The sequence below is a fragment of the Papaver somniferum genome, chromosome 6 (genome assembly GCF_003573695.1).
Source record: "Papaver somniferum cultivar HN1 chromosome 6, ASM357369v1, whole genome shotgun sequence".
Classification (NCBI taxonomy): Eukaryota; Viridiplantae; Streptophyta; class Magnoliopsida; order Ranunculales; family Papaveraceae; genus Papaver; species Papaver somniferum.
In genome coordinates, this window is record NC_039363.1 from 5,628,884 (window position 1) to 5,642,614 (window position 13,731).

Below are 13,731 nucleotides of genomic sequence, written 5' to 3' on the forward strand. Positions count from 1 at the left end.
ATATCACTGTTCCAGGCTATTTTGGAATGATAAAAACTTGAATCATGATTTTGATTCCGAACAATAAATTGTCCTTAACTGAAATTCATCAAGTATGAACAAATGTTCATCAAGCTTAGTCATTATATTTCGAGAGTTAATTATCAAGATAAACTTGACTCGAAATTCTTGTCTTTGTAAAATAATTTAATTAGTTATGCAACATCGTCTCAAAGATGGAAATATGAATATAACTTGAGATATAGGTGTGGTTCAGTCTTCACTTACCTTTTGTGTTGATAAAGTTCTCCAAAATCTTCGGTTGATCTTCGTTTTCAAAAGGTAGAACGCAATGATTACTGCCGTGATCCACTGTTTCTCAAATACATTTTTATCCTAGTCCGAGACTTGACTAATCGTAGACTAGAAATCAAGATATAGTTTTGACAAATAAATTTGACAATAAGCTTGAGATAGCAACACTTGTGAGTTCGACCGAGTAATGCTCTAACAAAAAGGTATGGAGAGAAAGGCAATTTTCTATTAACCATTTTTAGTATACCTTTGAGTTAAGACCTCATGTTATATTACATTTTATTTCATATTTAAATTCTTCGTTCAATGTTGGAGGAGTAACCAAAACTTCAAACAATGCTAGCATTCAGGAACTTCATTGGTTGCAAAATTTCTTCTCCGTTTCAGATTCCAAACTCCATTAGCAATCAGATCTTTTGCTGATGCATTTTTTTGTGTGGATAACTTAAATATGTTTAGAAATTGAACCTTCAAAATTTGTGACCTAGTCCATCTATCTCAACCAAAAAGAAACTGCATTCCCACTATTGTTCTCTAAAGTTATTTGTTGTTCATCTACGTTTTTTTTTTTTTGAATATTCTTCCAAAAATCACTTCCTTGAGCATCAGTCATGTATTTTACCCATATTATGGTTTTGTCTTCTCCATAGTTATTTATTTTCGTTTGATAATCTCCACAACCATTTAGCTAATAATGCTTTGTTAGTGAGTTTCAAGTTTCTAAACCCCAAACCACCAAGATTTTTTGGTTTGCATATTCTCTCCCAAGCAACCAACTAATCTTTTGCCTTTTCAGTTGTTGATCCCCACAAAAAGTTACTTATCATCTGATTTAGCTTCTTTTCAATACTTGCAGGGATTTGAAAGATAAACATATAATATTGGAAAGTTAGGGAGCGAGTTTTGATCAAAAATATTCTTTCTGCTTTTGTGATGAAAAACTTTCTTTTCCATGGATCTAGCTTCTTCTGGGATTTCTCCACCATTGAGTCCAAAATTGAGCTACTTCTTGAAGTTGAACCCACCGGCATGCTAATATGTTTGAGAGGTAAACTTTCAATTTTGCATTTTAGAATCTCTGCAATTTCTTCAATTTTGTGGTCTGCTCTAATATATATTACAACACTTTCAGTGAAGTTTACTATGAACCTGTGATGGCTTCAAAAATCTGTTATATGGTGACTAAGTTTTCATCTTTTTCCTCTTTTGTATCAAGAAAAACTAAAGTATCATCTACATATTGCAGGTGGGAAATCTGGATTGTATTTATTGAAAACCCTAAAATCATGTTTAGTTGCACAACATTCTTCATGAGTTTTGAAAATATTTCTGCAACTAAAATGAAAAGAAATGGTGACAGAGGGTCATATTTCCTTAATCCTTTTTAAGGCTTGAATTTTCTTGTTGAGCTTCCATTTATCAACAAGGAATTTTGTGCAGTTGAAACACACCACTCCATCCAGTTAATCCATTTTTCACCAAAACCTGAAATCTTTCACACTCCGCTGACTGTTTGCTAACTTACATTGTCAAAAGCTTTTTGGATATCTAGTTTTTATAGAATTCTGGATTTTTTTTATTTAAACCTTGAGTCAATTAACTCTCAAACAATCAGAATACCATCAAGAATTTATTTGTCTACTATGAAATCTCCCTGGGTTTATAATCAGTTTAGGTAAAACAAGTTTGAGATTTTGAGTGAGAACCTTTGATATTACTTTGTAAACATTACCCACCAACCTGATTGACCTGAGGTCTTGTGAGTTCCCACATGCTCAATTTTTGGTATCGTACAAAGCTAATGAAAGAACAATTTATCCTCCAATCTACGTTTTTTTGAGTTTCAAATTCTTGAAATACTTTCATGAAATCATTTTTAATGACTTCCCCAGCTACCTTGTAAAATTTCATGTTATATCCATCTGGCCCCGAAGATTTGTTATTCTTGAATTTCTTGATTACCATCTAAACTTCTTCTTCAGTGATTGTTTTTTCCACCTCTAGGCTATCTTTTATAGAAAATTTTTCATTCTTTAAAGTCTCTTGGGATGTTGATCTTTAAAAAGGTCGAAGAAGTATCATAATCATATCAATAATCACCATTTGTCGTTGAGTTGAGAAGATACTCTACAAACTGATGCCCTTAGCCGAGAAGTTAAAAATGTAATTTGTAAATGTGATTTTAGCAACTTGAGGGCCAACAATGAGAAGGAAAAGAGATATAACGAATATTGTGAAACATATATATATATATTAATTGAATAACAACAATAATTGTTGTGAATCACTGGATATAAATTTAGGCCAAATTTGAGTACAGGGAGCCGACAACATCATATAGTAAATAGGTTACCAGATCACCAAACACTATAATTTGTCGTTGGAATTGGTTGTTGGAATCGGTCAGAATCTGGAATTGAATCATGTAATGGTTGGATTAGATAATTTAATAATTATGTAATGGAATCGGTTCTTTCCATAAATCAGAGGATATTTTAGTTTAGGGGTTACTTTAGATTAGATACTTTTGTTTGTGATACAAAACTTTGAGAAGTGGTTGGATCTTCACTTAAAGATCCTAACACAACTGCTTTGTGTATTGTTGTTACTTTGTTGGGTTTTGTTTATATCAAAACTTCCAGGACCATTTGAACCAGTCCTTATACGTTGTTTTTGATTTATTGGGGAAGACTAGTCTGTTTGGGATTGAAATGGTAGAATAAATTATTCTAAAACAATGAAATTTTTGTAAAGTTGATGCAACCGTTATGATTTGTCGTTTATCTAAAAAAGAAACCATACCGATCCAAGTTTGAATCGACACTACTGATATATTCAGTATTTTCCGAAAAACAGAAAAACACTATAATTCGTAATCTCGCCCGAAATTATTATATTATCGTGGCAAAGTCATGGAGTGTGGCAATAACATATTACGGGAACTCGTTAACACCAAAACCTTTATGGATAAAAAAAAACAACTCATACTCTCGCCAACCACTCCCGCAAAGTAGGAAAGAAATGTTGTAGGTAGTTCATGCATGGGGATGTAATGTGTTGGCACTTGCCAAAAACCTTCGGAAAAGGCTCAAACAATTATCCCAGCAGTGGTGGACTGGTGGTCCATTATTCCAACCACCGCACACCCAACACCACCAACTAAAAACGCACTCAAAGCGCATATTAGCCACACCTGCCACGTAATCCAACAAAGAAAACCAAATATCCACCCCACAAAAACATTACCAGTTCCACCACCACCGCCCCAACCACCACTCCACCACCACCATATAATTCCTCCTCATCTTCTCACAACAACCAAACCAAAACCCTAACAAAAAAAAGTCATCATGTCTCAACAACCTTCGGAGGAGAAAATACCTTCATCATCAGAAACCACCAAACCACCACCATCGTCATCATCGACAGCAATCCCAACACCACCTAAAAAAATCCCCCCAATTCCATGGACGCATCTAGAAACAGTAAACCTAATCGAAGTCTACCGCAACAAATGGTATTCATTAAAACGAGGTCAATTGAAAGCATCACAATGGGAAGAAGTAGCTAATACGATTGCATCAAATTGTGGTTTCGATGAACCATCGAAATCATCCACACAGTGCAGGCATAAAATGGAGAAACTCCGTAAACGTTACCGATCTGAGAAACAACGACCGGTGGCTTCTAATTGGATTTATTTTGATTTAATGGATCAGATGGAACGGGGGATTTTTCCGTTAACTGTGAAACCGATTTCTTCAATCCCACCACCAGCCCCGGGTCAAAATCAGTCAACGGATGATGATGAAGAAGACGAGGTTGATGATGATAACGAAGATAATGATGGATTTAATAATGTAATACGGTCCAGAAGTATTAATCATATCTTGAGAAGGCCGCCGATTGTTTCTAGAGTTGTTGATAAGAGGAGGAGTAATTCATATTCGTTGCCGCCACAGCAGCAGCAGCCGCAGGTGACGCAGAATTGGAAGAGTTCGAGGAGGCCCTTGGAACGGAAGAGGAAGTCGTTTGAGATGGAAGAGGAAGAGGTTGAGGAAGAAGAGGAGGTGGAGGAGGAAAATGGTTTTGGTGGTGGTGGTGATGGGGGATTGGGTGGGAGAGGTGGAGAGTTGTTAATGGAATTGGCATCGGTGATACGGAAATTCGGTGAAGGGTTTGTGAAAACTGAGAATATGAAGATGGAAATGATGAGGGAATTGGAGAGGAATCGTATGGAAATGGAAGCAAAGAGGACTGAAATGATTATCAATTCGCAGAATAGGATTATTGATACGATTAATAAAGCGTTTGCGTCGCGGAAGAAGGCTAAGGAGGAGGCTTGATGAATTGCGCTAAATGAAGTTCAGGTTCATTACTAATTATAGTAGATACTTGTGTTGTTTTTTTTTTTCCTTTCTCTTTTTTATAGGTATTATTAGAATTACTTTTGATTAGTAAAGACTCTTTCGGAGTAATCTGATTGATTGTAGATGCTTTCAAAATCCTAGCCGGTTCATGCCGAGGTTTGAAAAAAATGGTATATGGTTCTAAGTTGATTAGTACGGTGTTAGCTAAGTGAGAATCTAGGTAACTATAAACAGCATTGACAACACTTTATTTGGTTAGGCTTTGTAAAAAAGGTGGAGGTTTTAACCTATTGCAATTAATAATAACATGTCTAGACAGACGACTAAACAAGTGCATGCTAAACTAAAAGAGAGTCTTTTGTTTATTTATTTACTTGTTTAGAGGGAATCGCTTGTATAAATTTTCACTTAGGGAGTGGGCAAAAGTTTACATGTTTGGACTTTCATTTTTGAGGAAAGTCTATATTCCCAATTGTGATGTCCTCTTTGTTATTGTAAAAATATGTTTTCTAACTAGGAGAAGAAAAGTTGTCTCCGAGTTCTGTTGGATTGAAGGTGTGATATTCTGGGCTGAAACAACAAATATCGTGTAGGTGTTTTTCTGGCATGATATGAATCATGAGTAAACCTACTCTGTTTAGGATTTTGATTTCTATCTACCAGTTTAGTTTTTGCTGGTTGAGGCTTGAGAATTATTAGTTATGACTGCTTTTATTTTACCTAATTATGATAGTTGAGGTCTGCGTTTCAACTTCCGTGGTTTGGGATATCGGATTAATCATTTTGTTGGAAGAGATGGTGGTGCTCAGTGCGTAGGAAATGCTGATCAAAGTTTGTTTCATGTACTTCAAATGAACTTTGATGTGGCTCTAACACTACCATCATCTATCCTCATTTCAGTGCTAGATATGGTTTATAGGTTTATTTCACTCTGCAGTAAGACCTACTGTCAAGTAGGAAAAATCTTGTAACTTACATTCACCAATTAGTCCTACCTGACTTATCTTCACTGGCACCAAACTTCTTCTTCTGGGTATACCATTGCTTTGTGGTATATGAGGCCGTTCTAAGTTTCCTAGAGCAAATATTTGACACTCTAATGTCAACGTGTAGAGGTTGCTTTTACTTATTGTAGCTCATTACATTGCTTCAACTAGTCCCCCTGTTCCTCGAACGGATCTCTTAGTTGTTGAGAAGCGGTATAAGGCTTACCTGGGAAAACTTACAAGTGAACCTGGTTATTAGTCGCAAGAGAAGTAGATAGAATGACCTCTATTTCATGTGTTAGTGGTCCTCCATTCTATTGCATGCCCCTGCGTCAACTTAAGTGGTATGTTAGGCTAAGTGTTACCAATGCAATAGACGTGTTTCAGGTAACCTAAATGCTGTTAGAAAATCAGGTTTATAATGTTCAGCTGAATTGGTGTTAAGTTGAGAAGTTCGGAGTCTCTCAGGAGCTTTAAATACCCTGTATTTGCGGTAAAGGACTTGATGATGGTCAGTTTTTCTAAATAGAGCTGCAGGTGCTACTCTTCTCCATGACAACTTGTATGCTTACTATCATGTGTTGAGAATTGGATTAGGATTACGGATATCAAGGATCATTATTTGCTGTATCATCATTATTTGCTCTAGATTGACCTATCAGGACCTACCAGACTCATTTCTTCTACATTTCTTACTGTCATTGTTCAATGTCTGATTGCTCTTTTTTTTTGTTTTATAATATGTCTAGGTTTCTATTTGAATGTGAAAACGAGCTGATTTGTGATGTTATGAAGATATCTGGATTCAATGTAATTGTTTTCTGAATGCCCCAGTCCACAGTCTTCAGAACGCCTTGATCATTATGCTGCACAGTAATACCCAGAAAAAAAGAAGTGATCGAAATCTATTTCTGGATCATTAAGGGCCGTGCAGTTGAAATTTTGTAGTGTGCTAGATCCAGCAAGATATACTCTTTAAAGATCAATTAGGCCGGTCGGAAATACCCAGAGGGAAGATAATTTCTGTTTCAGTTCCATTTCAGAAACTCAAATGCTTTCCTTTATGCGCATCTTTTGATAGATGTTTTTGTGATGTCTTATTACCAATTGCCATGCTAGCTTTTGTAATGCTTTCCATCCTGAAGTTTTTACTGCTCTGGCCCCTCCTTGTCTTCTCTGCTACTGTTGTCATGTGAATCTTTATACGTCGACTTCACGCTGCTTCCCATGCTCATTTTGCAGCAGTGGACGGTTTGGTTTAGAAAACAAGACAAACTAATGATAATCTCATCTGTAGATCAGTCTCGGGAGGAACCGCTCTCTGTTTGAAATCGATTCACTACCCTGCATTATAAGATTTGAGTAAGACATTTGCAGAAAAGTCTCATCAGTTGGAATCATCATCCACTGCATCCTTTTTATGCGTGGGGTTTGGCACCGACGCCACCTGATTTTCGTATGTGTAATTTTCCAGAGTAAAGGTGCATGGCATACAGAGTCAATGAGATGTCACGGGAACAAGTGACGAGAGAGACAGATGCGGGTCCTCCATCCCAATAACCCCACTCTTCAGTACCGATATTCCATTCCCGTAGAAAAGTTCTGAACATATTCAGTGCCACTGCCACCCCCAGAAAGACAATAACATATGAATGGTCCATGGTTAAGTGCATCATTCCTCACAAAGTTTTCTCACTTTTTGTTTTTCACAATCCTCTTCTTTTTTTCAGAATGGAAAACTGAAAAAACCGGTTTCTTTGATCACCCGCGTTACTGTTAGGACTCTGGTTACTGGATTCGGGTTATGGTTATGAAAAGTACTTAGTTTTAAGCCTGTGTGAATCGGTAGACCTAGTTTATGGTTCTGAAAAGTACTTAGTTTTAAGCCTGTGTGAGTCGGTATACCTAACGACTTTGTCGAGAATTTGTGGACCATTAACGCCGTATGGTATGAAATATACGGTTAGCTTAGTAAACATGTGTAATGCAGGTGTGAAACCGGAGACCTTGGCCGAAGCCGCAGAGTATGGTTGTAGTATCCTTGGTAAGATGCCTCAACACCACTAGGAAACGTAAAACACAAATGCATCTCAAAACTCATGATATTCGACTCGTTGTTTTCTAAAGCTAATGTTATTTTGTTAGATTGGTAAATAGAATCTGGTTGTGTTCCGGTTCACTGTGTGCATGTTCGGTAGACTTGACTTTGCAATTTGTTCCAACACGACTTGGTTAGACATTTTTATGCGTAGGTTTCACAAAGGTTTTTCACCGACACCCAATAACAGTACGCGCCACCACCAAAAGACAAAACATACGAATGCTAAAGTTTCCTCAGCACAGGAGACTAATAATTCCCAGCTCCGATGTAAAATCTTATAGGGTAGACATTTCCATTTCCATGATTGTTAAATGCGGATATCCGTATTGCTAGGGAGGGATATCAATGGAGATTCAATGACCACTCCCACTCCATAACTTATAGCGCGTTTGGATGCAAATTCTGCTTTTTCAGAAATCGAAGTTAGAAACAACACCGTTTCGGTTTCTAAAAGTCGTTTTGAAATTTGACAGTCATACTACCTTTTGATTTTTCAACTTCTATCAAAAAGCTACTTTTATTGTGATCCAAACCATGCATATTGGCCGGAAAATTATGCCCAATGGCAGAAGGAATGGCCGAAAATCAGTTCCATGATCCAAACTTTGGTCCATAACCAAAAATGTAAAGTTACCCCAAAACCAAAAGGAACCTCTCGTTATAAAGTACCCCTCTTATGGAGACAAGGGTAGGGTCCCACCATTTACTCACTAAAGTAAAGGGTTTTTGCTGGGGGCAGTAAATTCTTCCTTCTGTTCCACTTCCATGGCAACACGTGAAAGCAAAACACATGAATCAATCAGAGTTTTTCTTAATCGCGTTTTTAGGGACCATTCGAAAGGATTTAGTGGCCAACAATAAAACAAAAAAGGTCACCCAAAAGAAAAATGTAGCCATCCCTTATCTCGCGTAATTCGTAATGGCGAAATTACCCTTATATATTCGGCGGATATGATAACATTGTTATCCTCCGATTGCAATCGGAAGCCAAAATATTTCCCAGACTTCCGATTGTAGTCGGTGCAGTATTAGAATGATTTGTGTTTCATTTTTTCCATATGTTTTGAGTGTACACAGCCAGCCATAACCACTTGGTTCGTGTTTTGGATGCAGCGTTAATCGGGAGTTAAATATATTACAAAACCTACTGATTATAAGTTGCCCCAAATTCAAATTTTGAAAGCTACCATAATCGGTAGATATGCTAAATATAATACCTATCGATTATTGGTTTCTCCACATTCAACTTTCGTCAAATTAGCCGTTGGAGTTTTTGGGAAAAACAAAAAGAGCCGTTGGACCCTAAACCTATATGAAGAAACTCATATCTATCACCCCAATTGCACCAAACTCTTTCCTCTCTTCAGTTTTAATTTTCATAACAAAAAACATGGATATTTCTTTTGCCGAAGAAGAAGATTGTGCTATTTATAGAGCGTGGGTTGTGGTAACTGCTCATGTTCGTGTTCACAAGCTCCACAAATCGGAATCCGAAGAGCAGATATGGAACCGTATCTTAATGGTATTTGAGGCCTTAGATGGTAATCGAATTCGAAGATCATCCAATGACATCAAGATGAGAAAGAATGCGCTCGATAAGGAGATTGACAAACTTGAAGATGAGGAACGGTTTGTTAGGAACGCTTTTCCTTGGTGGACGTATGAAAAACGAGTAAGTATCTCTGTAACTCCAACTCACATTAACAAAAGTTAGTACTAACTTGTTACTCATTTGTAATTTCAGAGAAATCTTGCGGATCGCCCGTATGTGGACCTCTACGGGAAACGATTTGAACATGAAGGATGCAACAAAATCAAGAGGGACAATTTCTATGGTCACTGGAAGTTATGATCTGTTTTAATACTTTTATGGTCAATTAGGAGTATGGATTTAGGTGCTTTTGACGAAATTGTAAGGTTAAGGCCGTTTGAACTTTATGTAATGGATGTAATCGGAGTATTATTAATATAAAAACTAGCCGATTATACGAAATCGGTAGATTATTTTGATAAACAACCTACCGATTGTAATATTCGGTTATGTTATGAGTCAACTTTCTTTCCGATTGCGGTGTTGTTTGGTTCCAGGAAACAGTTTTTTTTACATAGAATAATCGAAAGGGTAATAAAAACTAAACCTTCCGAATATGGGCTGTCTAACCTTCAATATTGGCCCTTGGAACCACCTGGAGCCATGGCGTGGTTTGTTTTGAACTTGTAATATTCGGAGGATAGGTTTTTTGTAAAGTTCCGAATGTACGATGGCCCAAAAATCAGAATTTGGAAGCCTATACTTTTCAAATTTTGTCTTTGAAATAATCGGAAGTTAAATTAGTTACCAAAACTTCCGATTATGGGCTGTCTAACCTTCAATATTGGCCCTTGGAACCACCTGGAGCCATGGCGTGGTTTGTTTTGAACTTGTAATATTCGGAGGATAGGTTTTTTGTAAAGTTCCGAATGTACGATGTCCCAAAAATCAGAATTTGGAAAAACTTATACTTTTCAAATTTTGTCTTTGAAATAATCGGAAGTTAAATTAGTTACCAAAACTTCCGAATATGGGTTGTCTAACCTTCAATATTGGCCCTTGGAACCACCTGGAGCCATGGCGTGGTTTGTTTTGAACTTGTAATATTCGGAGGATAAGTTTTTTGTAAAGTTCCGAATGTACGATGGCCCAAAAATCAGAATTTGGAAAAACTTATACTTTTCAAATTTTGACTTTGAAATAATCGGAAGTTAAATTAGTTACCAAAACTTCTGAATATACCACACAAATCATTGTCATTTGAACTTGTCTAACTTAGTTACTCAAACAAATTTCCGAATGTACAACAAAAATCATTGTCATTTATCTGCTCTTCTTTACTTTACGACCGTGACTACCTCCCAGTCCTGCACGACCACGGGTTTGAGCACCTTCAGTTGGAGCAGCTTCAGCGCTCGATGAAGCTCGAGTTCTTTTACCCGTCTTTGATACTGCCACCTTGGGCGGATGCCTCTTCGTTACTTTCTCCCCAAACTGGGCAGCATAATCTTCGTTATCCATATTATCAACTAGATCTCTAGCCTCTTTGATCTTCTCAGCTGGCATGGGATCTCCGCTCTTCAGGCATGCAGTTAACATTTTGGAAACACGCTTGAACCTATTCACCTGTTTTTTATACGTAATGACATAACATCAAACGGTAATTACCTAAGATTTATAGGAATAATATAAAATGAACAAAAATATAAGAACACGCACCAGTCTATCATAACCAGCTGGTTTGTCTTTGATGATACAATTATAACTTGAACCCGCCGCAGTAGTGTTGGATTTGATTTCACGGATAACCAAAGGATGTGATACCTTGTTATACCAACTCATATAGTCTGGAGAATTTTCATCACCTCGGGTGGTTCGTCTACCAGTGTCGATAATGAAGTCATTCCTCTTATCCCAATTATCAAGAACAGTAGGTGGGCCTGTGTGAACAATCGTGAGATTGTCACCACTAGAAGAACACAACTCCAACTCCAATTTGTAGTAATCCCCCATTTTCTCCAGAGGTTGATGTTGTATATACCCGTGTTGTCGCATCACCCTAGAGGGGTTATACATCACATATCCTGTGGGGTGCCACAATGGTCCAAAATAAAGGGACAAGTCCTACCGAACATTTATATGCCCACTGAATCGATCTTCCTTGTATGGATCAAAGCATACGTCCGAGGCCTTCAATTGGTCCAAAATCTCCCTCATGCGAATCAACTGCTGCTCCTTTGTCCTAGAACGGTTGTCTTCAAATATATACTTTGTTCCTCTAGGAGTACCTTTGCACCACCCCGGGTTCTCTCTGGCCAACTTCAGGATAGGGAAGTGGTCATAGATCCATGCCTATATACATAAGAAACCAAGTTTTAGTAAATATATTGCGTATATTCGGTAGTAATTTCCAAACATAATTTCCGATTATATATAATCGGAAATAAAACTGAGTAGCTATCCACCGAATACCCAACATTCGGAAATATATATGGATCATTTCCTACCGAATACGCGTCATTTGGAGTTCAGTAACCTATAGTTTTTCTGGTCTGTATATTCGGTAGTAATATCAAAAACATATTTCCGATTATATATAATCGGGAAAAAAATTAAGTACCTAGCTACCGAATAACCAACATTCGGAAACTAAGATGGATCAATTCCTACCGAATATGCGTCCTTTGGGTTATGAATATGCATCATATGTATTGTCTACCGAATAACTATAGAGTGAGTTATAGAGTTAAAGAAAAAACCTGCAATAGAGCCACGTTCCCGGCAACTTGGCAGGTTCCTAGCCTCGACGCCTTTCTCAACTCTTCCATCAAGAATGCTAGGCATGCCGTGCCCCAAGAATAGTCACCGACTTCATGGAGAGGATCCAAAAGTTGTATAAGGTTGGCGTCGATCCGGTTGCCAGAAGTATTGGGGAATATGACACATCCCAATACACAGAGGAGATATGCAGTGGCAGCGTGGTTCACTTGCTCATCAGTTAACGTTTCATTCTTTTCCTTCTCCAAGGTGCCTCGGAACATATTCATCAAAGCTGTAATGTTGATCTGTCTTGTTCTATAACTTGCATGCCTCCTAAACTCTGCTGTTGTTGTCTCTTCATCCCAACCTAAACACTTGTTAGTTAGAGAATAAAGTTGTGCCCAACTTAACTGCTTTGTGTAGTTAAACTTCACAGCTGTGCCTTGGTCGGGAAGGTTAAGAATCTGCACAACATCATCCGGGGTAATCGTCATCTCCCCAAACGGCATATGGAAAGTATCAGTCTCAGGATACATTCTCTCCACGAACGCCGATATGGCCACACGATCATGTTCCAACAATGAATTCTCGGCGGCATTAGCTAACCCCGAGTTGGCAACAATAGTCTTGAACCTTTCACATTCACCGGATAAAGGTCACGCAAGCATTTTTGTTGGTGCGGCGGTAGGTTTGAGTAGACGGACCGCATCTTGATGATCCTATTAAAGTACATAAAAAAATCCTTAATACAAATATTACGATATAACACATAGACAATACATTAATAAAAAATAGTAATTTTATTACCTCGGTTTCGTATATTTCTCTGGCCCATGAGTCTTTGTAGCCAAATAGAAATTTTCCTCCATCCGCTGGTGGCCCAAGGATTGTGCCTGCTGGAATACCCTTCTTCTTCAAGTGCTGAGGGACAAGATGTGATGCTTTCTTAGCAATATCCTTCTTTACACCATCTTTTCCTTTTTTGGCTTTTTGGGTACCACTTGGTTGTCCTTCTTCTTCTACTCTTGGCACCGGATCAACTGGTTCAACACTTGGTCCTGCACTTTGTTGAGCGGCTTGTTCAACACTTGGTCGCTCCCATTGTTCACTGCCTTGTTGTTCAACACTTGGTTGCACTCCTTGTTGACTGCTTTGTTCTTGTTCGCTTTATTGAGCACTTGAATTATCTTTGGCACTCCTTTCCCTCCTAGCACTAGCTGTCACTTTCTTCCTCCCTTCTCGACTTTGTCTAAACAACAAAGAAAGGAACAATATTTACAAACTATACAATCGGAAGACAAAGTATGGAAATATAACCCGAATGTACCCATTCGGAAGTAAGAAGACACATTTGTTCCCGAATACAAAACAATCGAAAGCTAACTAAACATATTTGCAACCGAATATGCATCAATTGGAGTTCAGAAGCTGTAAATTTTTCATCCTACACAATCGGAAGACAAAGTGCACATCTATAACCCGAATGTACACATACGGAAGTAAGAAGACACATATTATTTCCGAATGAAAAATAATCGGAATATAACTAAACATGTGTACAACCGAATATGCATCAATTGGAGTTCAGAAGCTGTAAATTTTTCATCCTACACAATCGGAAGACAAAGTGCACATCTATAACCCGAATGTATAAATTCAGAAGTAAGAAGACACATTTTTTTGTCCGAA

The 13,731-nt window shown here is 37.8% G+C and overlaps 1 protein-coding gene across 3 annotated transcripts; it reads left to right on the forward strand.

Annotated features, from left to right (window-relative positions):
* Window positions 1–3,259: 3,259 nt before the first annotated feature.
* Window positions 3,260–6,969, forward strand: LOC113286768 (trihelix transcription factor ASIL2-like). 3 transcript variants are annotated; one of them, XR_003329487.1, is made up of 2 exons: window positions 3,260–6,187; window positions 6,400–6,783. XR_003329487.1 is itself a non-coding variant. In XM_026535380.1 (2 exons), exon 1 carries the CDS (start codon window positions 3,645–3,647, stop codon window positions 4,638–4,640), a length of 996 nt encoding a protein of 331 aa, XP_026391165.1. In that variant the 5' UTR covers window positions 3,260–3,644; the 3' UTR covers window positions 4,641–4,664; window positions 6,948–6,969. The 3 variants fall into 3 exon arrangements, 2 of the variants coding, with proteins under 2 accessions (XP_026391165.1, XP_026391164.1); XM_026535380.1 differs by lacking the exon at window positions 6,400–6,783 and adding an exon at window positions 6,948–6,969 and having other exon boundaries at window positions 3,260–4,664; XM_026535379.1 differs by having other exon boundaries at window positions 3,263–4,664.
* Window positions 6,970–13,731: the final 6,762 nt, after the last annotated feature.

Bases quoted from the DNA above. Each gene is read 5' to 3' on its own strand.
- LOC113286768 (XM_026535380.1), top strand. From the start codon at position 3,645: ATGTCTCAACAACCTTCGGAGGAGAAAATACCTTCATCATCAGAAACC.